This window comes from Equus caballus, chromosome 19 (genome assembly GCF_041296265.1).
Source record: "Equus caballus isolate H_3958 breed thoroughbred chromosome 19, TB-T2T, whole genome shotgun sequence".
NCBI lineage: Eukaryota > Metazoa > Chordata > Mammalia > Perissodactyla > Equidae > Equus > Equus caballus.
The window spans coordinates 5,660,712-5,688,523 of record NC_091702.1 but is presented as its reverse complement, the minus strand read 5'-3'; the positions used below and the strand labels follow the sequence as shown (position 1 = coordinate 5,688,523).

Genomic DNA, 27,812 nt, shown 5'->3' with positions numbered 1-27,812 from the left:
ATCTCTGACATACACAGTACTACCTCTGAATTCTTCTCTCTTCTTTTAAATAATATTGTAGGAGTCGATTCATGTTCCTGATCCTGTCATTTCAATAGCAATGAAGCCTTCTAAGAAGGTAGGTTTGACTTAATGTTCAGTATATCACAATAAAAACTTGAGCTCCTTTTTATCTGTCTACACAATGCACAGCATCTTTTGATAACCAGCAGTCTTATGGTCTCTGTTTCCTCTTTTGGTATTGAAATCACCTTTTAAATTTATCGGTCTATTAGTAGAAATTACTCCCCAGTATATTTGAAGAAATTGATAGTATTAAGGCCTTCACGAGACTGTGCATTGTAACTCCTTAGGTAGCGCTGGCTCCAGAGTGGGAAGTGACTTCGTAGATTTAGGTCGCAAAGGGATGGTAAAGGGGAAGCAGGTGCGTTTGTCCGAAGTTGGGGAAGCCCACTGTAAAGGACACTAGAATATTGCAGAGATTGACTGCCTCGTGAATCATAATACATCCCCAGACTTGTGATAGTTAAGTCAGTGTCTGATTATAACATGGAACGCCTACAAACTGTTTTTTTCACTTTCAGATGTGACAGTTTTATGATTGGATTTGATGTCATTTAGCTTTTTACAAAGCCAAAATTGCTTGAATAGGTTCTGCATTCATATTGCTTGCCACTGGAATTAGTCATGAACTTGAACCATAACTTGTTTAGTTCTTAAGTTGCCTTGACATTCGTAACAATCACCTTCATATGGTATATTGAAATTAACTCATTCATGCATTAGCTGAACATTCTGACCTCTTGTCACCTGGAAACTATCATTTACAGAACATGCTCTGATTTATTGTCTTGTGGATACAGTAACAGCTGCTACTTCATCTATTTTGAGGAATTTGAGATTTTCCAGACCCTTCTCATTATAGAAAAGAGAATGTTGAGATGGCAAGAAACACTAAATGACTCCATCTCAGAAATCTGAGGAGAGACGAACCGTCCGTCTTGCCACACAGATGCCACAGTTTGTTCCAAGTGCTTTGCTAAATTGTTTGCTTTTCCCTTCAGAATATGCAGGGCTGTAAGTTAAAGATACTATGTTTCTTCACTCCTAAATGCAGCGTTTAGGGAAGGCATTTAAGTGTTGATAATCCTCAGTAACGCAGGGAAATCAAATGCATCAATATCCAAAAGAGTTTTTGGTGTCTCAGGGTTGTCTGCCTCCTGGAGTAAATTAATTTAAATCAAATGATGAAGTCACTGCATAAAGCCAAGACTCTCAATAGTGGGGGCAGGGATGATCTAGTAAGTTGAGGGTATCTGGCTAGCGGAGGGAAAAGGGAAAAGACTTTGGAGATAGACTAACCCAGTATTCAGTCCCAGCTTTGCCCTGCACTAGCTGTGTGGCCTTGAGCAAGTCACTTAACTTCTCTGTGCCTTGTTTCCTCACCTGAAAAATGTGGATAATTCTGTCTTGCAGCATTATGGTTAGAATCAGATAACATATACAAAACACATAGCACAGCTCCAGCCACAGGTGATAGCTGTTAATACTGGTGATTTGGGGCATGTTAGTTTCCTTTTGCTGCTGTAAGAAATTGCCACAAACTCAGTGGCTTAAAACAGCACAAATGTATTATTTTACAATTGTGTAGGTCAGAAATCTGACATGGATCTTAATGGGCTAAAATCAAGACATTGGCAGGGCTATGTTGTTTTCTGGAGGCTCTAGAGGACAGTTTATTTCCTTGCTTCCTTAGATTGTTGGCAGAATTCAGCTCCTTGTGGTTATAGGACTTGGGTCCCCATTTCCTTGCTCGCTGTCAGCTGAGGGCCGTTCTGGCTTCTAGAGGCTGCCCCCCTTCCCAGGTTTGTGGCCCCTTCCTCTTCACTGCCAGCAGCAGCAAAGTAAATCCCTCTCGTGCTTCAGATAGCTCCTGCCTCTTCTTCCCTCTCCCATCTCTCTGACCTACCCTTCTGCATTCCTCTTCCATTTTTTAAAGGCCCATGTGATTACATTAGGCCCACCCAGATTATTCATGATCATCTCCCCCAGCTTGAAGTCTGCAACCTCAGTCACTTCTGCAGAGTCCCCTTTGCCATGTGAAGTAATATTCACAAGTTTGGGGGGATATGGACATATCCTTAGAGGGCCGTTATTCTGCTTACCACGTATGGAATTACGTCTAAGTAGAATAGAGGTGCATCGCAACACACCCGCGCAGATTGCTTTGAAGGGGAGCCGTCTCAGTGTGGCATTTGCCCTACTGTTGGTCTGAACTGTCCTCCTGAATCTACAGTAGAGTCTTGGTAAACATGCTGATTCCTTTGATTATGTATAGGACTTCTGAAATATAACACAGGAAAACAGATTCTACTTTCTGCATGATGGGCAGTTTTCCACAAATGGACAGTTTTTGTCAATATAATAGGAAAGGGCATAGAGTTAAGTCTTGGACTCTTGTTTTTTCTCTTGGTAGAGAAAGAAAATTCTGTCAGCTGGCTATTCCCTGCTCTCTTGGCTGTGTGGTATCCAAGCTCACATATTAAAGCATGTGTCCTAGGAACTAGATGGTGGATTATTTTTAATTCTTAACTGCTTATGTATTTGATTGCATTCAGTAAAGTTTGGTCAACAATCCCATTGCTTATCATGCTTAGTAAAATGTGTACTGGCTTTCTTTTTTTAAAGAATGATCTGGAAAAATTTTCAAAAGGTATTGGCAGGTTTACAAGAGAAGATCCCACATTTAAAGTCCACTTTGACACAGAAAGCAAAGAGACAGTTGTATCTGGAATGGGAGAATTACACCTGGAACTCTATGCTCAGGTATTAAACAACAAGGAAGTTAATTTAAATTCACTTTATTTATGTCTGTATTTCGTTAAGAGTGAAAGTCAGTAATTCTCAGTCTCACAGTCATAATAACAACAGTGGCTCGCCAAGCTTCACTGTGGTTTGCATCCAGATATGGTGTACTCCTTCCTCTTCTACATGTTACAAATTATTTTGATCTCTAAATCTTTCTATTTGTAAAACATCGCAGACTTCTAGAATCAAGGCTCAGGAGATTTGCAGGAAGACCATCCATCCATCCCCAGGTCATGGTTAGTTGGGTCACGGATATCCTGGCCCCAGCCCCAGGGAGACAACCTGCTGAGAAAGTTGTCCCACCAGTACGCGCTCTCCAGGCCACGTCTTGCCTGTTTTCTCCCAAGTCAGCACTTGAAGACCATTATTATATGGATAAAAGAGTGGCTAGATGGCGCCTGTACTTCCCTAGGAAAGGTCTTGTGTTTCTATGAATGAAAACGAAAGATATGTGACTTAGAGTAAAAATTCTGGTTGTGATCGTATCTTTGAAGTTGAGATAGAAGAAAATTCTGACAACAGATTCAGATGCTATATAGTGAAATTGCAGTAAGATGGAACAAAGGTGAAGTTTTAGTGGATGGATTACTTGGAGGTAAGTGTAAATTAATCAGTACAAATTAGAATTCATTTATACAAAATCTGTAAAAGCAGGTTGTATTGTTTAACATCATGTATCCTTGTAAGATACTTAAATGATTTAAAACATCATTTGCTTATCTATTTAAATGAATGCTTCTAAAGTAGTTAAGATTCTTAGAGTTTTTCTTCTTTTTTATTTTTTTAATTTAAATATACCAAAACATTATCTTCCCTGCTCTTTTTAGAGGATGGAAGGAGAATACGGCTGTCCTTGTATCACAGGAAAACCAAAAGTTGCTTTCAGGGAGACCATTACTGCCCCTGTCCCGTAAGTATGCAACACGAACATCCTATGAGACGAGAACTGAAGCTTTTTATTATGGGATATACATAGCACTGTTACTGTTATTAAGATGCTTGCACCTCATGGCACTTTATTATAGAAGCTGTATAGTACTGTAATCAAGACATTTGTACTAAGCAACACTTTGGGATTTGTTTGGCCCCTTAAGCTAGATATCCGTGAAGACTGACATACACATCGTTAATAAGCATGTTTACACTTCCTCCAGAGTTAGGGTCCTCATTTATTCCAGTTGTGCTTCCTTGGGCAGACGGCTGCTATGTTTTACTTTAGTGCCATACTGTGGATGCCAGAGAACTTGCATTTGCCAGGGAATAATCTCCTGGAAGCAAAGGAAACTAATGCCATGATAAAATTCAGAAAACAGAGTTGGGTTTACATTTTATTCGAGACAAAACAGTCCTCATAAAGAATAAAGGAAAACAAGTTAAACTACTACAAGTATGATATACTTCAACCTGGTGCCTATTTGAATTTACACGAATTCTGATTTAAAGTCAAAATTAATAAGGCATACTGTGGCTACAAAACTAGTCTCAATTTTCAAATGAAGGTACATGGTACTTCACCTGAGATGGAATGTCATGAAGTAGAATGGTATAGTGTAACTCAATGAAGTCATCATTTCTTTGCTATAATAAAAAATAAAAACCTGCTGTTTAAAACTTAATATCATTGGCAAAAATATTTTAATTTTAAAAATCAGTTTCATTAGTAGATGATTATAATACTTCCACTTAAGTAAAAATAAAATTTGAATGTCATAATTTATTTAGCCTGACAGAAAAACTGTTCTCTTATAAATAAGTTTTCTTTCAAACTACATTTTAAAATCATGAGTTTTCATTTGTTACTCTAAAAATCATTTACCCTTTCTGTTTGGGGTTCTTGTTTTTTGGGGGTTTTTTTGAGGAAGATTAGCCCTGAGCTAACTACGGCCAATCCTCCTCTTTTTGCTGAGGAAGACTGGCCCTGAGCTAACATTCGTGCCCATCTTCCTCTACTTTATATGTGGGACACCCGCCACAGCATGGCTTTTGCCAAGTGGTGCCATGTCTGCACCTGGGATCCAAACCGGCGAACCAGCAAACCGGCGAACCGCCGGCCACTGAGAAGCGGAACATGCGCACTTAACCACTGCGCCACCCCGCAGGCCCCGCTGTTTGGGTTTCTAAGTTGTGGTAGCTATTTAAGAGCATTACAGTCTGTAGTTCGTCATTTAAGATTCCTTAATGTTTCAGTTGTTCACAGAAGCATCATTTAAGGGATAAACTACTGAAATGAGTGTTTACATTAAAGGAAACCAATTTTGTAATAGAAATTCTTTTAAAAAAATGAAAATAGTAAAATGTAATGAATGCGGTTATCTGACTTTGTCATTAAAGCTTTGATCTGTGCTGCTTCTTGCTTTGGGCATATAAAGTATTTATACCACTAGCTCCACAGAAATATTGCATCCACATAGTTTAAAACCACGATTATCAGAGGCCGGCCCCATGGCCGAGCGGTTAAGTTCGTCCGCTTTTCTTTGGTGGCCCAGGCTTTTGCTGGTTCAGATCCTGGGTGGGGACATGGCACTGCTCATCAGGCTATGCTGAGGTGGCGTCCCACATGCCACAACTAGAAGGACCCACAACTAAAATATGCAACTATGTACTGGGGAGATATGGGGAGAAAAAGCAGGGAAAAAAGAAGATTGGCAACAGTTGTTAGCTCAAGTGCCAATTTAAAAAAAAAAACACGATCATCAGAGATCTGCTCTCCTTACACAGGCTCTTTAAGGCTTATAATGGACGTATCAAAACCAGCCCGAGACTCCCAGGGGCAGCACAAGCTCCTGCGGCTTCTTTGGTTAACAGTGATTATAAATGTGACCCCAGGGTCAAATAGAAGTATACTATTCTCTCCTTACAGCATCTTGAAGTAATCCTTTCTTTGAATATATCAACAAAGACTGTCCTTTAAAGATAAGGTAAAAATCAGTAAGGTTCCTTACATGTTGGATCTTAATAGGTAAAGATACATAAGATACATAGCCTGAAGCAGTGGTTAAACCCTTCTGCTGAGATTTTCATTAATGCTTTCATGAAACTACTAGCACTGTCTTGTGCATATTTTGCATAAAAACGTGGCTTGAAATTCATAATTATGATTGTATAGGCTCTGGAACCTGGACCACTTACTCAGTTATTTGAGGCTATAGTACCCCTATGGGAATCTTGTAACCAAGGCTGATGTCTTCAAAAACGCATTAGAGAAAGGCTGTTTCTTAAAGTGCCGCTGTAATATTCACGTTGGGTATTTGATGTCACACTCTGAGTTGTAAGTGACTGTCCTGCCTCCAGTGCCCATAGGGATCTAATAAGTGGTCGCAAAAGCCTGCAGAGGAGGTGCTCCAGCTGCCTGGAGTTTGTCAGCAACGAGCTGACACCGGTCTGCTGGAGAGGCCTGTTCTCCCAACGGAGCTCACTACAACTGTTGGTTGTGGTTTCTTTACAGTATTTTCCTTGTTTTCCATTAGATACTACTGGTTGACATAGTTTTTTCTTTTTAACCTCTTAATAAAGATAAAATCAAGGAATTTATTTTTATTTCTTTAAGGTCCAGAAAGAGGCAGTTCAGAATAGTTATATCAGACTTAAATATTGTAAATTATTTCCAATAATTGCTTAGAAATTATGACTAAATAGATTATAACAGAAAATTACATACAGCAAGCTTCACAAATCCATGCCAATATTTTTGTTCTGGCTGAGCCGTAGGAAAAAATGCAGCCATGTGTCACAGCAGCTCTGGCACCACCAGCTCTCGGTGGAGGAGCGAAGCAGACATGGTCTCAGTATTGTGTGGCTGCAGTAATTTGACCAAACTTGGGTTGCCAAGGGAAATAATCTATATTAGGCTGAGCACAAAAACTGAATGCCGAATTATCTCTGACTCCAGACTTCACTCTCTTGAAACTGCAGCTTCACGTTCTCTAGCTGTCATTATAACTGACCTCTCTTTCAAAATACTAGGTCTTGAATACAAAGTAACTAAAGGGGCGCTATTTATCCAATCATGAATTATAACACTTTCAGTAAATATTAGCCCTGTTAATAGTGTATTTTATAGAAATTACTTACCACTTGCTTGACAGTTTGAATTTTTACCATTTTATACCATGTGTTTTCAGTAGAATTCTGCCATATTATATAACCACAGGCAACCCAGGCTAAATGTCGAACTGGCTTCATTTCTGGAGATACGTTTCCAAAATTGTCTAGTGAAGGAAGCATTTTTATGGTAAATGGAATTATTTTATACATACAGTATTAACCTCTTAAAAAAACCTAAATTCTAAATCTTGTCATAGTTTCCTTGAAATGTGTGCAGAAAATAATTAAGCCATGGATCTATAAAGTTCCAAGGCCTTTTTTTGTTTAATTAGATTGGTAATGAATATTTTTGCAAAAGCCAGTATATTTCCAACATTATGTTAACATAAATTTTGAGCATAGATAATTGATATTGATCTTAAAGTTGAAAAAATATTTTTCCATGGCATATTTATGTACCTGGAATATTTTGTGCTTCTAGTGGTTCCTCCATGGACTTGAGTCTTTGATAAAATGTGTTATCTTCTTCATCTGGGTTCTTTCCGATTTCTCCTTCAAATGTGAAGTTGACTTCTGGTGCAGAATGTTGTCCTGTTGGAGGGTAAAGTACTTCTGCTGTGCAGTCCACTGTAACTTGCTGTGTGAAACATTTTGCAGATGATCTTTACGTGTAGATGGCCATCCATTACTAATTATTGTTCTTTGAGATAGAACGTTTAAGGCATTGGCCCGCTATTGGTGTTGTTTCAGACCTGACTTCGGAGTAACATTCCAGAGGTATCTAATGGGGATGGCCTAATACTTTTCTTAGAGGTATCTAAAAGAGATTGCTTATTTTACAACTTAGAAGGCCTCATAATCCTATAAATTCATCTTAAAACTTTGAATATATTTCAGAATTAATGGGGTATCCATTTGCAAGGCCAGATTTTAGTCTGACTTTATATACCAACTCCAGACGGGTTACTTTTTAAGTCTTTCCGTTACTCTTCCTCTCTACTCCTGAAATAACACAAATCTTCTCAAGCTCAGATACAGCAATCTGTACCTAGATGTAAATGAGAAGATTGTAGCATTGGTTCTGCGTGGTAAAGACGAGTGTCTAGCAGCTCAAGTGCCTTTTAATGAATCTCCTTATGTTAGCCTATATCTCTTCTGAATTATGCTCAACAAAAGGGCAAACTTTTTTTAATTTCAAGATGGTTATGGTACGAATTGCAGTTCCTTTTAAGTTTGTTTCATTAATAGTTTGATAGGTGTGTAATTTTTAAACATTTCCCTGCTCCATTGCTGAAAGATTCTTATCTGAACACGGTGCTATTAGTTGGCCATTCTAATACTCATAAATATCTAAAGCACTTGCTTTTTTTAAGTAAAAGAAACCAAAAACAGAATGAGAAAGGCAGACAAAAAAAGTGATGAGAGTAATATTAGGCATGAGTTCAGACTGCCCAATAAGTATATAACATTTTTAAAGGGAATTTATTTGAACTGAAGTATATAGAGTCTGTTTTCTAAATAGCTCAATAGAAATACTTCATGTATCTCAGAATATACAAAAAGAGTAAAAACTGACCCTTGTATGATATCGTTTATTTCGAGGCAGGGATTTCACAACAGCTTTAAAAAAAACCCCAAATTCTATGATTTGATCAGCAAAGGTGCTCTGGAAGATTTAGAATCAAATTTTATTTAATAATAAAGGAGGTTCACTTACTTTTTGGATAATTTCTTCCACAGAAAATTTAAGGCGATACTTATGTCCTCTTCCCGGAATATCCTAAAATTAAGAAAATGTGGTGAGTTATTATAACAATAACGCAATTCTTTGCATTGTTAGAAGAACCCATTCTCATTTGGTTGGGCGGCTGACTGGGAGGGGTAAAATGATTAGAGCCTTAGACCTTGAAAAATGCATTTCACCGTGTATGTAACATCTAAGTTAGCAGGTTCTCTATCAGGTTTATTTTGGATGAGAACAGAAGGGTGGGATAAAAGCATATAGAAACAAAATGGGTTACAATTCACTTTCATTCATCAGAGGACTTCAATCTCTGGGTCTGTGATCCTAACTTCTCTACAGAAGAAATTTTGAAACAGCCTTTAATTCTAAAGACAATAAACAGGATACACCGTCGAAAAGATTTTTCATAAAGTCCTGTGTACCCTCCAGATAGTGTTCGGTGGAGCCGAATTAATTCCACTGAGGCAGATTAGTGTGGAGTGGTGAGAGATGTTTAGTACTGTTTTTACTTGTATGTTGGTGGACCTGCAAAAAGAGACTTTAACAAATTTTATAACAGTAAGACAAACATTTAGGGATTTCACCTTTCAATCAAGATACAATTGAGAGTTTATGCTTCATTATGCTGTCTGATGCAGTTTTCAAATAACACCTCCTCCCTGTCAGCGCTTAAAGACTGTAGCAGTTAAACTTATGTCGGATAAATAAGGGAGGACCTCAGAGCCCTTAGAATTTAGTAAAATGACAGCGAACGCAGTGACTGCTGAGGCCTTAAGCATTTAATTCACTCCTTTAGCCGGAGGAAGCACGTCTCTTACGGAGTCAGCGGCAGGAGTGTTGGGGTGGTTCAGGCGAAGGTTCGGGCCACGATGCTTTTACTCTCGGATTTTGGTTGTCACTTTCTCCTGCTGTTTCTCCCCCTTCATTTTGGTCAAAGCGTCTGATAAGGGTTGGTCTTAAAATGTAAGCAACGAAGACTCGTTTGCAGGACAGGAGCTTTTGTAGGTGCGGACTGGAGTAGTGGGGGAAGCGCAGGAGCGGCGCCCGCAGGTCTCGCCGGGGAGAGGGGAGAGGGCCGCCCCGCGCCGAGAGCAGTCCCCTGGCCCGAGGGCCGTGGAGGCCGACTCGCTGTGTCCGCCCGTCCGCCGCGGACTCACCTCCCTGCTGGCCTGGCGGACGGTCTGCACCAGGAACACCCTGTGGGGGCTCCCCTGCTGGTAGTTGATGCAGTTCTCCGCCACCGAGGCCGCCTTGGCGGCGGGGTGCTCTGTCGGCGGGATTTCCATCTCGGGCAGCGGCGGCCGGGCGGCAGGCTGCTGGAGCTCGGCGGCCGGGCGGCGGCTCCTCCTCGCTCCCCGCTCGCCCCTCCCTGCCCACTGCCCGGAGTCAGGAAGCCGCCCGCCTGCTCCCGGCTTCCGCGTGCCGGAGCCCCTGGTCCCGGCGGGAGCGGCGTGCGGGCGGGACTTCGTCCTTCCTGCTCCCAGCCTGGCCCGCAGTGCGGGGCGGGGCTTTCCGGACTCCGCCCCTCGGGGCGATGCCCCCGGCCCTGCAGATTCCGCCCGCGACAGGAGCGCGGCTCCCTTCCACGCCACGCACCGTGACGGGCGCCGGGCGAAGTGCGGGGAAGCGCCGGGTCCTGCGCGGTTCCCATCCCTTCGTTTCCCGCCCGTCGAGGGCGTCCAGGAACAGGCTTGCTCATCCCCGACTTTTGTAGGGTTGGACCACTTCTGACCAAGAGTCTGCGACTGCGAACTGTGGCATTAGTTTGGAGGATTATGTAATTTGGATCAGGAGAGAGACAAAAATGCACCTGCAGCCCTCTCGCCCTTTACTGATCTTAGAAAGATGAGGTTTTGATATAACACCATGCTTCCAAGTTTCTGATTCACTGAAATTTTTACTTTCAAATAAGTACTTTAAACTTTCCAAAGCCCTACATTGAGGTAGCTTCTAACAAAAGCAGGATTTTTAAAGCTGCTTAAGCAAGCGCAGACTTTCAGCAGGCCTTGCGTTTCCACTCTCTAGATCTCCTCATTACCTTCTTGTGTCACCTTTAAAGGAACTGCTGGGTTTGCTCTGGATCAGGAAGCTAAGGTTCCTTGTCGTTACGCGTATGACCAAACTGCCCCTTTAGCTTGTTGGCTTGGAAATAAAGATTCTTTGCTCTTTTTCTGAAAATGGAGTTTTGAAGGCTCTTTGAGTAGACATATGTTGTGGTGATGCTTTTTAAAAGAAAGTTAACAAAAATGTATTTGTAATATGTTGTTTTCCTCAGAAACCCTTTTCAATTTATTTGTAAATAAAGTCTTTCTATCGAGGAAGTAGCTTTTTAAAAATAGTAAGCACTAAGGCATTTCCCATCCTTTCTAGTTATATTAGCCAACAACTGTCAAGTCACTGGAGGGTGAATGGGTTAGTTTTTCTTCTGAAGGCTTTTTCTAAAAGATTGAAGGTTTTTTGCGGGGGAGGGTGGTGACTCATTCATCCTTTGGCCAACCTTTTAGGTTGTCATTGTGTGTATGTGTGTGAATTGTTTGAATTATGTGCTCCTTTCATAGTGTCCAGGAAAGAGTGGCTGAGTACATTCTGATGACGCAGAAAGAACTTTTTGCTGCTAATGAAATTTTATTTTTTTGGTGAGGAAGATTAGCCCTGAGCCAACATCTGTGCCAATCTTCCTGTATTTTGTGTGTGAAACGCAGCCACAGGGTGGCTTGGCAAGCGGTGTGTATGTCTGCGTTCTGGATCCAAACCTGCAAACCCTAGGCCACTGAAGCAAGCCCACGAACTTAACCGCTATGCTACTGGGCTGGCATCTGATAATAAAATTTTAAGGTTTCACAATTAGCTGGTTAACATCTCCTGTGTTATTACCAGTTAGAGTTGTGAGAAGTACAATATGTGAGCTTGCTAGATGAAGTCACCATTTTGAAGCTTTGTGAATACAATTATCATCTCTGTAGATCAAGACTGATAACATGTTATGACACATCAGGCATTTACTAAAAGTACACATACCGATTTAGGTTCTTTTTAAAATAGAATTATTACACTAAAAGAAATTAACTGCCTATTTAGGTGTTAAATAAACTACATTAAGAGAATCTCATTCCTGTATTTGAGTCCTTGAAATCTTAGTTGCTTGCTAAGGCTTCACAAATGGTTAGTCAAGAGATCATTATCCTTAAACTTGAGTATGTGTGGATTACCTTGAAAGTAACAAAATTATTATGAGTCTCTGGCATCAGGTAAATTAAATTGTTAGAATTTTATATAACTATATGAACATAAAACTAAGTAAAAATGCCTCTGGCTTGCAACTTTGGTAGGACTATAAAATCAAAAGAAATCTGCAAAATAGAAACAATAAAACCAACACAATTCAAATTAACATCAATTTTAATGAGTCATGATGTTTTGCCAAAACTAAATTCTGCAGCACGCCAGTGGTCTGGCAGAGGGCATGGGTTCTTTTACCTTCAGCTTTCCTATTAGCTGCCTACCAAGTGATGTCTTCCTTCTTCCACCTCTTCTCTACTGGAGCTACTGTAAAATCTGTCTTTGTGCAGCGCCCCCTAATGGCTTTTGAAGTGAATGCATTATTTGCAGGTTAAGTTAGTTTATATTTTTATTAGCCTTCTAGAAAAATGTTTGATTAAGAGCATTGGTTTTGGTGCAAATCCTGGCTCTGCCACTTAATATCTTTATCACATCTGGCAAGTTACCTAGCTTCTCTGACCCTCAGGTCTCACGTCTGTAAAATGGTGATAAAAATAGTACCTACTTCCTGGGTTTGTGGTAAAGAACAAGTAAGACAATCCATAAAAGTGTTTGACACAAGCCTGGCACATAGGTGTTTTGTAATTTGGCACCCAGTTGATTGTGAACCCAGCCACGGTCCCTGAAACTGCACGGGTGACTTGTTTGTGAGTTGGCCTCCAGAGCAGCACTGTCTGGTAGCACTTTGTGCAGGGGTGGAAGTGTTCTGTCCTTGTGTCCCCTACAGGAGCCACTCTCCATATCTGCCTGTTGGCCCTTGAAATGTGACTGCTGCAATTGAATTTTTAATTTTATTTAATTTTAATTAATTTAAATGTGAATATCCGTGCTTAGTGATTACCATATAGAGAGCACATCTCGAGTATGTTGTATAGATGTTATATTGTTGTCAAATCGAAAACAAAATTTACAGTGTCCCAGAGAACTCGTGCATCCCTGAGGATATGCCAGCGGGCTGCGCTGTTGGGATCCGGTCAGTATCCTGCAGGGACTTGGCAGTTGCTTCTCTTCTGCTTTCCTTCTCAGTTCTGAGAGCTGTTTTTCCCCTCCCGGGAAGTTAGCCTTTCGGCAGTTTTTCCCTTGCCCATCCTGAAGTCTTGCCTTCTGGAAGATTGTTGAAACGCACTTCCTCAGGCATGTCACACTTGGCCTCTTTATGAAGTCTGCTTGTTGCGAGCTGGCAGCTCCTACCAAAATTGATACTTTTGTGGATTTTTTTGAGGAAGATTAGCCCTGAGCTAACATCCGTGCCCATCTTCCTCTGTTTTATATGTGGGACGCCAGCCACAGCATGGCTTGACAAGTGGTGTGTAGGTCCACACCCGCGATGGGAACTGGGGAACCCCAGGCCACTGAAGCGGAACGTGCAAACTTAACCGCTGTGTCCCCCACCCCCACCCCCGGACCGGCGCCTGATAGTTACTTTCTGAACACCGCTCGGAGATCTGTCTGCAGGATCTCACACTCATTAATGTCCATTTACCTGCAGTTGTCTGCAGAAAATTTGAAAGCAGCTGGCCTCTTCCATCTTATGGTCTTAAGGAAGGTTTCAGTTTAAAGGAAGAAATGCTTTGTGAACAGTAGATACTCAAGAAATGTTTTTTCAATGAAGTAGTAGCTTATGTTTACGTATGTTAAATATGTACGTAAAATGCTTATTCTGTCCTATTTCTGTTGGCGGTAGTGGTTTGACGGAAACGCCTGTGCCTATATATGTTTCTATTTGAATGGCTTTCTTATGTTACTCATTTTGAGGTGTTCATTATTCCACTTGAAGCTCCCTGCTCTTGAATTGCGCCAGTCTGTGATGTCCAAGCAGTAAATCAAATAGGCACTATCTGAATAAGTTACCTGCGGGGCGCCTGCTTTCAACTAACTGTCCTCAGTGTAGAGACTGAAGGAAGGAACACTGCGTGGCCGGGAAGGGATGCGTTCCAGGAGAAGTGGGCAGGCTCTTCAGAGTGCCAGAACAAGAACCGTAGACTGACTGACTGTTTTAGTCACTCGACTTTTACTTTTTTCTACTTGTGAATTTCGGAATTCGCAGAATTAAAACCATGGATTACTTTGGTGGTGTTCCCCACCCCCACTTCCAAGTAAGAACAGAAAGGAGAGGATTCCTTTTTAAATAAATTCTACAATAAAATTTTATAGCAAAGCTATCATATTCAAAGGAAAAAGTTAAAATGATGAAATGTGGCTTTTCACTTAAATTAGAAGTTATTTCGTTTTGGTAATTACATAATGTTATATTGATTTTTTTTTTCTTCTTAAATCACTTTCAGGTTTGAGTTTACACATAAAAAACAGTCAGGTGGTGCAGGTCAGTTTGGAAAAGTGATAGGCGTTCTGGAGCCTCTGGACCCAGAGAACTACACTAAGTTGGAGTTTTCAGATGAAACATTCGGGGCAAATATTCCAAAGCAGTTTGTGCCTGCTGTAGAAAAGGTAAAAAACAACAACAAAAAACTGTCTTGCATTTTTTTTTAAATCAAAAACAGTTTATTAGGTGGTTAAATTACATTTCCATCACAGTGTCTTCCATGATTCATTTTAATTACGGTCCTGCTTCTTTATCTGATTGTCCAGCTTTCCATCTGATTTAGAATCTTTAATTCATTAAGTTCAAGAGCTATAAATATATGCTGTGACAATGATGGGAAACCATTCTGTTTCTTAATCATAGTTATTCTATTTCTCTTGATAAATTGAAGCCTCTTCGTTGATTGTAATCAGCAGTTGAAATTTGTAGTCGTCGTTAGGGTCTGTGAAAGTTTTAGGGGCACTGTTGTAGTTGGATAATCATTTGTCACGAGTGCCCACACTTGGGTGCTGGCAGCGTCCCTGCGCCTGATCAGCGTGCTCTTTGGTCAGTCGCGGTGTGCAGAGCCAGTTTCTTCGTTTGTAAACCAGCAATAAGATAGTTAAGCTTGAACCTGTCGCTGCAGTGAGGCTCCGGTGAGCTGCTGTGACATTCCTTGGAGCCGTGACGTGCTGTGCACACGTAGGGCTGGTGTGTTGGCTCTGGAGGTCCCTGCTTTCAGGAACGTTGTAAACCTTTAGCAACTGTCTGTTCTTATAGATTGGGGTTTTCAGTGTTTTTATTTTAACCTGTTAACTTAGAAATCTTTATTAACAGATTATAATTTTGGTTTCAGTGGTGGTAGCATTTTTTGTGATTAGTATATTTCATTCGTTATACTTTATTTCAGGACAATATTTTGTTCACACACTTTTAAATTATCTTCTGTTCTCCATGATAAACAGAGGTGAGGGAGAGCTTAGATGTTCACATACAGAGTTTACAGCTTTGAAATCTCAGAAATGTACCGTATGTGGAGCTGTATGATTGTCTTGCCAAGAAAAACTCACTTGATTTGTAGGAGCTCTACAAATATTTAAGTGATTGAACGAAAAAGAATTGCAAACTTATCAAATTGTGTTCTTTAATATGTATAGTTTATTGTATATCAGTTATACTTCAATGAAGCTGTCTTTTAAAAAAAGAATTGGATTTGGAAAACTGAAATTACTTTTTTAATTCCAGCTCTTACTGACGTTTGTGTAACACTAAAGTAATCTGCCGATGAGACAAAGCAATAATAGGTATGTGGCAGGAGCTCAAGACACAGCTGTTGAGTAAACGCCAATTTTGTTGGAGGTTTGCTTTTAGGGTGTTCCTTAGATCTGCCTTTCCTCTGTTTCCTCCTTGTAAAATTAAGATCATGCTGTCTCTGTAATGGGTTATGAGAGTTAAGGAAGTCCTGAAGATGAGATTATGAGAAAGCGGTTATTAGCACTTCCAGCATCACTTCCAGACCAGCTCACACTTTAAGTAATATGCTTTTCCAAGGGATTGCTCATCTCAGTGCCACAATGATAAAACTTAAACAGTAAAGCTGTTCAACTTTCTTAAGTTCCTTTCTTGAGGAGTGAAATATAGCATTCATAAAAATGTTAAACTTGTGGGGCTGGCCCCGTGGCCGAGTGGTTAAGTTCACGTGCTCCGCTGCAGGTGGCCCAGTGTTTCATTAGTTCGAATCCTGGGCGCGGACATGGCACTGCTCATCAGACCACGCTGAGGCAGCGTCCCACATGCCACAACTAGAAGAACCCACAGCGAAGAATACACAACTATGTACCGGGGGGCTTTGGGGAGAAAAAGGAAAAAATAAAATCTTTAAAAAAAAAAAAAAAAGAAATATATTTAAAAAAAAAAAAAATGTTAAACTTGTGAATACTAAAATGGGGGAGAGGAGCTTCTTGGTAATTCATCTACAAGTGAAATCCACTTACTCCAGAAGGTGTGTTCATTCATTAACAGGGGTTTTTGGATGCCTGCGAGAAGGGCCCTCTTTCTGGTCACAAGCTCTCTGGGCTCCGATTTGTCCTGCAAGATGGAGCACATCACATGGTTGATTCCAATGAAATCTCTTTCATCCGTGCAGGAGAAGGCGCGCTTAGACAAGGTACTCTGTGTCCTGGCTCCTGCCGCATCACTGTATCTGTTTCCCCTGGTGGACCATCAGAGCCTCAGAAGGCAGCGCTGTGTTTTGGTCTTCTCCCCCGAGAACACTAGGCAGCACACCAGGGAACGTGGAAGGCCCTGGGCAAATATTTATAGAATCAGGGGCCGGCCCCATGGCCGAGTGGTTGAGTTCTCGTGCTCTGCTTCGGCGGCCCAGGGTTTCGCTGGTTCGGATCCTGGGCGCGGACATGGCACTGCTTTTCAGGCCATGCTGAGGGGGCATCCCACATGCCACAACTAGAAGGACCCACAACTAAAAATATACAACTATGTACCGGGAGGCTTTGGGGAGAAAGAGGAAAAATAAAATCTTTAAAAATATATAAATGTATTTATAGAATCACAGTGAGGATAGATTACTGTCTTCTCTTTCTTGCAAAATTAAAAGCCTACTTTGTTCTCTCCTAAATTATCTGATGTTTTTCGTATGTTTAAATTAATGGATAATCTGTCAGTTCTATTTTTAATAGAGAAGATAGAAATGCTCAGAATTCTGAGAAAATTTTAAAGAAACATTAACTACAGTAGTGCTATTTTTGGTGACTTACTCAGATGTCAGGAAATCCATAAATTTGTAATTTTTTCATGTATGACATTATAGGCTTTTAGGCATTTTGAGAATGGCAAAGTATTTTGAAAGAATTCAGTAAACCCTATTCCCAGTGCAGACCTCTTGCCAAACTGCTAAAATTGTCAACCTTTTTCACACAGAGTAATATGTGTATTAAAACCCTGATGAACCAGAACCCTAAGTAACTGCAAATACATCTGATTTATTGCTTTTAAGAGAGGAAAGCAAATGACAACACAGCAGTTTGACATCAGGCTTTTTAACAAAGGAACTTCCGAGTTGTGTCCCGAAGCCAGAAAGGTCCCTCTCTGTCGTCTCTTCCACGCCCGTTACATGGTGATTCATTAGGATGCCCAGAAGTGTCTCTACACAGGGGAAGGATATGATGATTCAAAACATTTCAGAAATATTTCTGTCCAAGAGGGTCAAAATGGACAGTAGAAAATTAGGTAAATCGTAATACGTTTCCTAAGCATTCTGTAAATCAGGATTTTATTGATTCTGTGTGAGTTTTGGACTTGACGTTGTTTTTGGTCTGTTTGCATCTGCGATCAGATGTGGGGCAGTGGTTGGAGGATGTTTCTCATTCCTTGGGCAGGTTGCTAGTTCCTTATTTTCCTTACCTGCCTCACTTACAGTGATGGGAGCCGCAGTGACCTGTGTTAGTTTCTCAGTTGTGAGAGGAGAGGGGCTGCTCCATCTCCTTCATGTGAGCTGTCCCACTTACAGTGATGGGAGCCGCAGTGATCTGTGTTCTAGTTTCTCAGTTGTGAGAGCGGAGGGGCTGCTCCATCTCCTTCATGTGAGCTGCCTCACTTACAGTGATGGGAGCCGCAGTGATCTGTGTTAGTTTCTCAGTTGTGAGAGGAGAGGGGCTGCTCCATCTCCTTCATGTGAGCTGTCCCACTTACAGTGATGGGAGCCGCAGTGATCTGTGTTAGTTTCTCAGTTGTGAGAGGGGAGGGGCTGCTCCGTCTCCTTCATGTGAGCTGTCTCACTTACAGTGATGGGAGCCGCAGTGATCTGTGTTAGTTTCTCAGTTGTGAGAGGGGAGGGGCTGCTCCATCTCCTTCATGTGAGCTGTCTCACTTACAGTGATGGGAGCCGCAGTGATCTGTGTTCTAGTTTCTCAGTTGTGAGAGCGGAGGGGCTACTCCATCTCCTTCATGTGAGCTGTCTCACTTACAGTGATGGGAGCCGCAGTGATCTGTGTTCTAGTTTCTCAGTTGTGAGAGCGGAGGGGCTGCTCCATCTCCTTCATGTGAGCTGTCCCACTTACAGTGATGGGAGCCGCAGTGATCTGTGTCCTAGTTTCTCAGTTGTGAGAGGAGAGGGACTACTCCATCTCCTTCATGTGAGCTGTCTGTTAAAGCTGCATTGGGAATCTCTGATCTGGAAATCTTATCACAGTCTGAAGACTGTGTTAATAGAAAAAGGGGAAATAAAATCACAAAGAACATAAGACTTTGTTAGGCATAATTCAGATTAAAACACCTGCCTCTTGCCCTCTAGGTGTTTAACACTTTAATAAATCTAAACTGACAAATTAGTTGTAATCACTTCATATTCCTTTTTTCAGCTTTGTGGAGGTATAATTGACAAATAAAATTATAAGATATTTAAAGCATACAATGTGGTGATTTGATAAATGTATATACGTTGTGATACTTTTTTTAAAAACTACAGTTAAAACAAATTAGAAATCGCCAATTGTTCCCTAGTGGTTCTTGACTGGAAATAGATATCTTTCTTGGAGATAAAAGTTATGTAAAGTGAGATAATTGGTGTAGTTATCAGTTAACAATGAGCCTCATCGTTTTTAATTGCTCTTAGATGAAATGTAAACAAATATGGATGTATACGCCCATAATATACACACACATATCCATGAAAAAAGTCTGTATATCTGTGAATATTAACTAAACAGGTGAATATGTACCATTTAATTTTTAATTATTTAAGTGTACAAATATTATTAAGTATGGTTAGTTGCCTGGCAGGTGTGCAAAGGAAAAGCACCAGATGATAATTGAATTGAGAAGTGTTGGGTTCTTTTGCCAGATAAACAGTACAAATAAGCAGGGTGCTAGCATGAAAAATGAATTACTTTGCTGTTTCTTCATCTGATTCTTATTTCTCCATGACTGAAAGACTAAAGAGTAAAGAGGTGAAAGGAAGTTTTTGCCAAGCTCAGTAAGAAAATCAGCTTTTCATGCATATACCTCCCTTGAATGCCATATCAGAGTTTTAGGGTGAAAATGTTAATAAATGAGCTTAGTAGCACAATAGCTTATAACTTATCAACTATTTTCTATTGTCAGAGTTGGAGGGAAAATAGTCCAAATTCTCATGTATTTTTCATTAAAAAGATGAAAACTGGAACTATTTTCAGTCACGATTTAAACTTTGTGCCTGAGATTAATCAGTGATGTAGCTAAAACTGAAATGTGAAATTGAATGTTCTTTCTGGTCATGTTTCACCTTAGGGATGTGACTGTTGCCGTCATTTTCTCTGGCCAGTTTTTAGAAAGAGCACTATGCTTGGTCTCCCCAGAAACGTTGGACCTGTAAGCCACTCTACTAAAGGCCTACCCAGAGGCATGGTTAGCTCATGTAACTCGACAGTGCCCCGTTTGCCATCGCTTGCCCCATTGCATGATGGGCTTTGAGTTTGTATCCTGGCTCTACTCCATGCTTACTGTGTGGAAATCGGGAAGTCATTGGAACTTCCCCCCGGCTGCTTAGAGACACTAATTCCACAATATTAAATGAGAATGTACTTGAAAACACTTGCACATACCTATTTGGGCATAATGGATGCTAATCCCTCTTCCCTTCATATTACCTTTGACCTAGCACTGTGCCTTGCCACACATTCCCTGACCTTATGTCTCAGAGGGGTCATAATAACATTTATTGATCAGTTATGTGCTCTGTATTATGCTGAGTACGTGAATGATCATATTTTGTCTTCACAGTGACCTTACAGTTGAGAAAATTGGGACTCAGAGCAGTTAATTGAATGGCCCGTGGTTATACGCTAGTTAGTGGTGGGGCTGAGAGTTAAACCCTAGACCGGAGTCCTCGCCCTTGACCACCTCCTCACACAGCCTCTTCAGCGCCTGGCCTGGTGTTAGCAACGTTCTTCCTGCTGGGCTGAAACAGAAGCATTACCACCTCTACCCACCACTTTAGGCTCAAAAGGTCCTGTGATGATGTTGGTATTTTTACTTCCTATCTTACGAAGCTACAGACCACGTGGATCTGCTTGAGGGAAAATTGTTTTTAGGACTTGGCTGCCGTGTGACTGTTGAAAAACAGCAGGGTGAATTAGCTCTGGGCTTTGTCACCTGGAATGGGGTTAGTGGAAAGCATGGATAAGGGCAGTCTTGGGAAGTGAGTGAGGAGGTGGATTTAAGAAGGAAGGGAGCAGGGTGAGGGAGCATGAGACTGAGAACTGAACAGGCTCCTCCACAGTTAGGTGACGGGCACTGTGCCCTTGGCGCCTGCCTTCGCTTTAAATCTGACCCCTTCGCAGTCCAGCTCTCCTAGATGGCTGACCTGCTGAGAAGACTGGACAATGGACAACTAGATCTGCGTGTGTCTGCTGGCGTCCCCCTCTCTGGCTGCCTTCGTCTATATTAATTGCGTTCGTTAGAGCCCAGGAAGCCCTGCCCTTGTGATAACCCAAGAAGTTCCAAGCAGGAGAGCTGTAGCTAGAGTCTAGGGTTGTCAGTGTGCTGCTTTAGAGGAATGCGCAGGTTCTGCAGGGCGCAGCTCATGAAGCTTAGGAGCCTGCAAAGTTCAGTTATTCCTCTTTTTGGAACAAAATTCACTAATTAGGACTAATTGGTCACAGGTAGGTCTGAGCTAGGATACGATTTGAATTAGAAAATATTTCAAAGGAATGCAAATATGTTAAATGGCTGTTCTGATAATTATACTTAAGCTAATAGTGTCATTAGAAGTACTTTAAGAATATACAAGAATGATTGCTATTTGGTTTATTAGACACAATGTCTTTGTTTTGTAGGTGAGGAAACTTGAGATTGAACAGATGGTGTTTTTCCAAAAGGCATATAACTTGTTAGAGGCAGAGCAGAAACTAGAAAGTTGGTTTTCTAATTCTCTATCCGGTGTTGAAATTGTTCAGTGTAGACAAGGAAAGACCGATCTCAGGCATGACTTGATTATCATCTCCAAGTATATGACGGTGCCCTCAGCCCCACTCCCGCCCATGATAAAAAGTTGTTGTCTTACAGTTCAAAATAACTGTCTGCCAGGAACCAACAAGAAAAGATGGGTTTGCCCTGGTCAAAGATTTAACAGTTTGTGTCTTTTCTCCTGAAGGTTTTCAGGAGAGAATAAGTTACCCTCAGCTCAATAATTTAGATGGTAAAGGACTTGATCGAATGTTTTTTAAGACCCCTTTCATATTATTCTCTGCAGCTTAATGATTTTAAGGATAAAAATATGGTAATGGAAGTACTCTTACTAGAATGAAGTGTTATCTTATTGGAACTTGCATTTGGAAGAGTAACTGTTCCTGCTGCTAGGAACTGAGGCGCATCAGAAATTGTAACCTCATCGTTGGTGTGCAGACCTTGGGAGAGCAGCATCCAGCTCCCTTTTGTGGATCTAGATAGAAAAGAGTCCCAGTTTGTTTAAAGATGAATAAACTAATTTATTTATTTTTTTAAAATCCAGCCTTGGTAAATGCAACATTATGTGTCCTTGAGCCTATTATGTCTGTGGAGGTTATAGCCCCAAATGAATTTCAGGGATCGGTGATTGCAGGAATTAACCGGCGCCATGGGGTAATCACCGGACAAGATGGAATTGAGGACTATTTCACGTTATATGCAGACGTAAGTACTGTTCTCACTGACAATCTTGCTCTTATTAACCACAAGAGGGAATCAGAGTTAGCTTTAGTTTTTGGAGATTGTAGAGCAAGTCGACACATTGCCCTGGCTGTTTGAGTGTTGGATTTGTGTCTCATGTATGTGTGGCAATTTCTGTAATTTGCTGTTAGAACAACTCTTAAGTGCAAAAGCTAAAAATAAGATTCATTTCATTGAGGCCTTTTGTGAATATGTCATTTTCTTAGATTTATAGTTAACCTTTCTTTCTCGTTATAGCTTTATTTGCGTAACTGCTTTATTATGTTCTTTCTCATTTATTGGGAAATATTTCATTGCTTTGCTAAAATGTACCTTGCTTGACTTAAATCTTGGGAGCAAGGGTTTATCACATTATAGAAAGCCTCCTAGAAGATACAGCTATCAGCGTATCACTGAAGTGTCCAAAGGAAGGTTGTATTAACGTTTTCACAGAAGAAACACTTCTGAATGCCTGAGCTGCAGCCAGAGAGTGGGTGGGGATGAGGGAAGGCTGTCGGTGGCCGCCACTCTGAAACTCAAAGATCTGCTTTCCACTTGTGACTGTCAAATGAAATTATTTTCAGATAAGGTCTCTACTTTCAGTAAAACAAAAATGTTTCTCTTTGGCTGTTAATTCTTTTAAGCCAGAGTACTTAGTAGAAATGTGAGTCTAAAGGAATTAAGTGGCTAAGGCTTTTCTGTGTTTTTCTCAAATATTCTTCCATAAGCAATGCTGAAATGTCACTGCTTGTTTTCAGGTCCCTCTAAATGATATGTTTGGTTATTCCACTGAACTTAGGTCATGCACAGAGGTAAGCAAGCATTTAAACTTTACTTCTTGCCCTTCAAGAGACCACCCTACAAAATGATCAAATTTATGAAATCTTCTCTTTGCATGACTTTGATAGTTGTTAAAAAAAAAGAAAGAAAGAAAATCTCTCCTTTTTTTTTACACTCCTAGGGAAAGGGAGAATACACAATGGAGTACTGCAGATATCAGCCGTGTTCACCGTCCACACAAGAAGGCCTCGTTAATAAGTATTTGGAAGCTACAGGTCAACTTCCTGTAAAAAAAGGAAAAGCCAAGAACTAACCTTTCTCACTTTAAGTTGACAAACTGAATCTGCAAGGTTTAGATACTTTAACGGATTCCAGCGGAATGGATTCAAGCTGAAATAAATTTTAGAAGCCCTTCCTGTTTTGTTTAGGAGCTTCTATTATATTCAAAGATAATTCTATGTATATCTCAACTCGATTGGTTTTATGGTTCATTGAAAAACCTCATAAAATATGATTATTACTGAAATATATTTAATATTTATCTAAGGGGAGAAGAGACTAATTTCAGTTATACTTCTGAGCTTAGAATATATGTAAACTTCCATTCCAAAATTTTTATCATAAGAATTTTCAACATATAGAAAAGCTGAAACAAACAGTATAAATAACAGCATGTATCTTCTATCTAGACTCAACAACGAACAATCCTGTTAACAATTTGTTTATCAGATAGTAATTTGTTTTGTCATATTTGCTTTATCTGTTTGTCTATCATTTGCCTACCTATCTCTTTATTTAAAAATTTTTTTTAATTATTGTTTTGCTGAATACTTGAAAGTGAATTGCATAAATCATGATGCTTCTTGGAGTGTCCTTTTTTTTTTTTGTGCTGAGGAAGATTTGCCCTGAGCTAGCATCCATGCCAGTCTTCCTCTATTTTGTATGTGGATTGCCACCACAGCATGGCTGCTGACAAGTGATGTAGGTCTGCACCCGGGAACTGAACCCAGGCCACCAGAGTGGAGCCACCAGACTTAACCGCTAGGTCACCGGGCTGGCCCTGGAGTGTCATCTTTTAATGAGCAGCCTTTTTTGTTCGAGTGGATTCCATGTGTTCTTAATGGAGGATGTTTTTCAGATTCTTCATTGGGATAGTAAAATGCTAGCTAAATTTCTAGCTGTTTTATATATAACCAACTGCTTCAATTTGTGACTTGTCCAAATTTATAACTGCCTTCCTTGCAGACCTGTGAAACGAAGAACAGCCCCTTGCGCATGCTCTTCTTGTCTCTGTTCTTCTGAATGTCTCTGCGGCTCTAAAAAGAAAATAGAGTTTAAAGAGTTGCTGACCAGTCAGTTTCATTCACGTAGTAAATTCTAGTTGAATTTGAGTCTGTTGGAATTTATCATATATTGTATTCATGGAGAGTGTGAAAGAACAAATGTTAAGCTTTTTTTCCTAGAATGAGGTGGACTTTCCCAGGTACTTTTACCATGCTGTTCCGAATTGCTTCATCCAAAAAAATCATCTGATGTGATAGATAACATCCTAGTCCTTTCTCTTGTGGACAGTAGAAATAAAATAACTTTTAAATTCCTTTGTTTTTCTTGACTTATAGATTTGGCTTTATGACTTAAGCCTTCTAGGAAGAAAGATTTTTAAAAAGTGTTGAAGACATGTTTTCAAGGCATTTGCTAAATACAGCTGTCCTTCGTATCCACAGGGATTGGTTCCATGACCCCTTCTGATACCCAAAGGATGCTCAAGTCCCTTGTATAAAATGGTGCAGTATTTGCATATAAACTAAACATATCCCCCCCATACAATTTAAGTCATCTTTAGATTACGTATAATACCTAATACAATGTAAAAACTATGTAAATAGTAGTTATACTGTATTGTTTAGGGAATAATGACAAAGAAAAAAGTCTGTACACGTTCAGTACAGACACAACCATCATACGCCTTTCCGTCTATGGTTGGTTGGATCCGCAGATGTGGAACCCTCGTATATGGAGGGCTGACCATGCTTTAAACACATTATCTAATTTAGTTTTCACAACCTTATGAAAGTAGGTACTATTATGATGTCCCTTTTGTAATAGAGGAAGCAGAAGCACAGAGAAGGTAAATAACTTGTCCAAGACCACACAGCTCGTTAAGTTTTGAAATTGATAATTTAGTTATTCATCAAACCAAGTCTCTTTTTCCCATGAATGTGTCTTGCTATAATAGCATCAAGCCTGAAAAATGTGGCTTTGGCATTTCGTCAGCATCTCATGCTATTCGCAATGACTCTGAATATTGTTCCTGACGAGGAAATAACCTTCATAGAATTTAGCACAGTTCCTCTGGCTATTCCACAGTCAGAAATGCTGGAACTAAGATGGATGAATTTGGATGTGTCTTTTACTTGCGGAACATTCTGGCTATCAAGATATAGCGTCAGAGGGGCCAGCCCCGTGGCCAAGTGGTTGAGTTCATGTGCTCCACTTCGGCGGCCCAGGGTTTGCCAGTTTGGATCCTGGGCGTGGACATGGCACTGCTCATCAAGCCATGCTGAGGCGGTGTCCCACACAGCACAACCAGAAGGACCTACAGCTAGAATATACAGCTATGTACTGGGGGGCTTTGGGGGGAAAGAAGAAGAAGAAAAAGAAGATTGGCGACAGATGTTAGCTCAGGTGCCAATCTTTAAAAAAAAAGAAAGTGTCAGAAAAGAGTCTAGATAGCTAATCCAATGCCAGCGTCACACGGGCAACGACACGCCCAGCTGGTGGGAGTAACTAGAACAGATCGCAGACGGTGGCTCCAGGACAGCCGCCTCCTGCTGACTCGAGTCTGCTTCCACCTGGTGAAGACCTCGTACTAGCCGAAGTCTGGAACGAGGAAGAAGTTAACGAGGATTCGTAAATGAGGACTTTTTAAAATACTATTGTTGTGAAGAGAAATTGGTGGCTAATTTAAAGAAGGGTAGTTGTCACTTGTGCTGGAGAATGTGGCAGCAGTGGGCAGGACTGTGCTGATTGCCCCCCGCCGCATTTAACCACCACCTGGGGCCCTTGGCCAAGAAACACGCCGGCCAGCCCTAGCTACTCTGACTCCAAATGGGGTCGAAAGTTTTCCACGGGGTTCTACTATACAGGTGTGCTTAAAGACCACTGCAGCATTGCCTGCACCTCCAGGACAGGAAATGGAAGTTCTTTTATATTATTAAGTTATTGCCAATTATACTTAATTATATTAATAAGTATTACTCTTGTGTGTGATGTTAGAGTTTGGGCGGTTGGTTCGTAGTTTGATAGGTTTACCTTTACAGAAAGACAGTCAATTTTCTGTTATTCCTCTCCTTGCTCACTCTTACATTGTTTAGTTGTAAAATCACTAAAGTTTAATCAATTCTGAACTTTTAGGATTTTTCATATTTTAATGTTTTTGAAATCTGGATTAGTCTTAAAATTGATGCCAACGAAACTAGGCAGCCACCAGTAGGTGTAAATTGTGACACGTAAGAATATATCCCCTTGTAGAGGCAGCTGTTTGCATTGCTAAAACCGTAACTGCGTGAATTAGAGCTTTAATTGCTGCCCAAAGTCTCCAGATGACACTGGACTCATCGTCAGAATAGTTTCTCGTGTTCACGGACAGTGTGTTGTGAGCAGTCATTCATTTATCCAGTCAGCTAAGCGCCGGGCAGCATACTAGGTTATTGGAGCGCTGGGAAAGCTGGGAAAGGTCAGAACAGGTTACAGGATGTTGTCAGCTGGGAGGAACTGGGTAATAAACTCGTATGTCATGAAGGGCTGTCATTCAACGGCAAACACAGAAACTTCCAACTGACTTTCAAAAGAACTTCTTTAACTTCTAACAAGTCATAATTCAGAATGGAAGAGTGAAACTATGAGTAGAATCAAACAATGCAGATGAAATCCTGGTATTATTTTTTATGTCTTAAAATTATGAAAGTTCTAAAGAGGTTAGGAAAATGAATGTGATGCTGTATGTAACCGTCATTGGCTTAGAGTGATTCAGCAGAATTTAGACTCAATGAAAAGAGGGCTTAGGGAATTTAGATTTTTCATTTTATGTCAAGGCAGATGAAGTAATTTATCTTTGCTGTTGGCTAGCACAATCAGTATTAGTGAAATCAAGTCAGCAGTTTTAGAGTTTGTGCTAAAAAAGATGTTCTAATGAGGATGTTGAGAAATTTTTAATTGGTTTAACTTTTGTGGGGTTTGTAAGTGTCAGCTGGGTAATTGTGCTTTGTCTGTATGTGTAGAATTCCCCTTACTCCGTCTATTATGTAAAACCAATCTGTTAAAGGGTTTCCTTAGAGCTCTGCCTGATCTTGGCGAGCCTCAGCTCACTAACGAAGAACGCCTGTCTGAGGATGAGGACTTTGACAAAGCTAAGACTCCAGAAAGCTGGAAGCTCCTTCTAGGCCTTAACGTGACACTGAAAGACTGCCTGGCGGGCACAGGACGGCGAATCTGCTGGTATGGTGCTCTTGGCAGTTTCCGTGACGACTGTTTAGGGAACTTCACTTAGAGGAGTTTATCATCACTTCATTTTGGCATGATTTAATCTTTGTAGCTTGTTCAGTATTTTAGAAAAAATCTTTTCTCTGCGTTATCACATAGGTGGGAGATCTGATGTTCGCCCACATCAGACAGTTTCCAGTGCTGCAGAATACTCGGCCCTGTCAATCAGGTAGGTGCTGGGAAGAGGAGTGCAAAGGTTGGCGTTTTAAATAGAAAAACACATAAGCTAGATCTGCTAAAAAGTAACTATCATCCATGTTATTTTTATTTTGTATGAGTCCATGTCTTTCAAATTTTCCTTTAGTATAAACTTTTACAATTTCCTTGTAGACTTAAAAGTAATATTTTGGTATATTTTAAGGCTGATGCTTACTAACCAATTACCGGCCAAGGAACCTTGCGTCACTGATAGAACTGTTCCATTAAATGATAAGAATTTTGAAAGGCAAATTATGGCCACATTTCCTGGATCAATTCTTTCTGCCTTAGGGAGACACTCCACCGAATTTGATTACGGTGCATACTGTGTGTGCTTTTATGAATTACTGAGGCCAACAGTAGGTGCAAGTTTTC

At 40.6% G+C, this 27,812-nt stretch overlaps 2 protein-coding genes across 3 annotated transcripts in view; one reads left to right on the top strand and one right to left on the bottom strand.

Annotated features, from left to right (window-relative positions):
• LOC111767479 (elongation factor G, mitochondrial) overlaps nt 1-27,812 on the top strand; it is a 54,055-nt gene that overhangs the window by 24,196 nt on the left and 2,047 nt on the right. The window contains 8 exon segments of the mRNA XM_070243045.1: nt 62-118; nt 2,689-2,826; nt 3,696-3,778; nt 14,221-14,383; nt 16,260-16,404; nt 21,742-21,902; nt 22,676-22,729; nt 22,879-27,408. Of these exon segments, the coding sequence (XP_070099146.1) occupies nt 62-118; nt 2,689-2,826; nt 3,696-3,778; nt 14,221-14,383; nt 16,260-16,404; nt 21,742-21,902; nt 22,676-22,729; nt 22,879-23,010 (933 nt within the window). The 3' untranslated portion in view covers nt 23,011-27,408.
• LXN (latexin) lies at nt 3,804-10,155 on the bottom strand. Of its 2 annotated transcripts, XM_001489649.6 has the most exons (6): nt 9,814-10,155; nt 8,630-8,692; nt 7,372-7,549; nt 6,940-7,076; nt 4,384-4,446; nt 3,804-4,136 (listed from the first exon to the last, which is right to left on the bottom strand). In XM_001489649.6, the coding sequence occupies exons 1-6, from the start codon at nt 9,940-9,942 to the stop codon at nt 4,038-4,040; spliced, it is 669 nt and encodes a 222-aa protein (XP_001489699.4). In that variant the 5' UTR covers nt 9,943-10,155; the 3' UTR covers nt 3,804-4,037. The 2 variants fall into 2 exon arrangements, with proteins under 2 accessions (XP_001489699.4, XP_070099147.1); XM_070243046.1 differs by lacking the exon at nt 4,384-4,446 and having other exon boundaries at nt 9,814-10,154.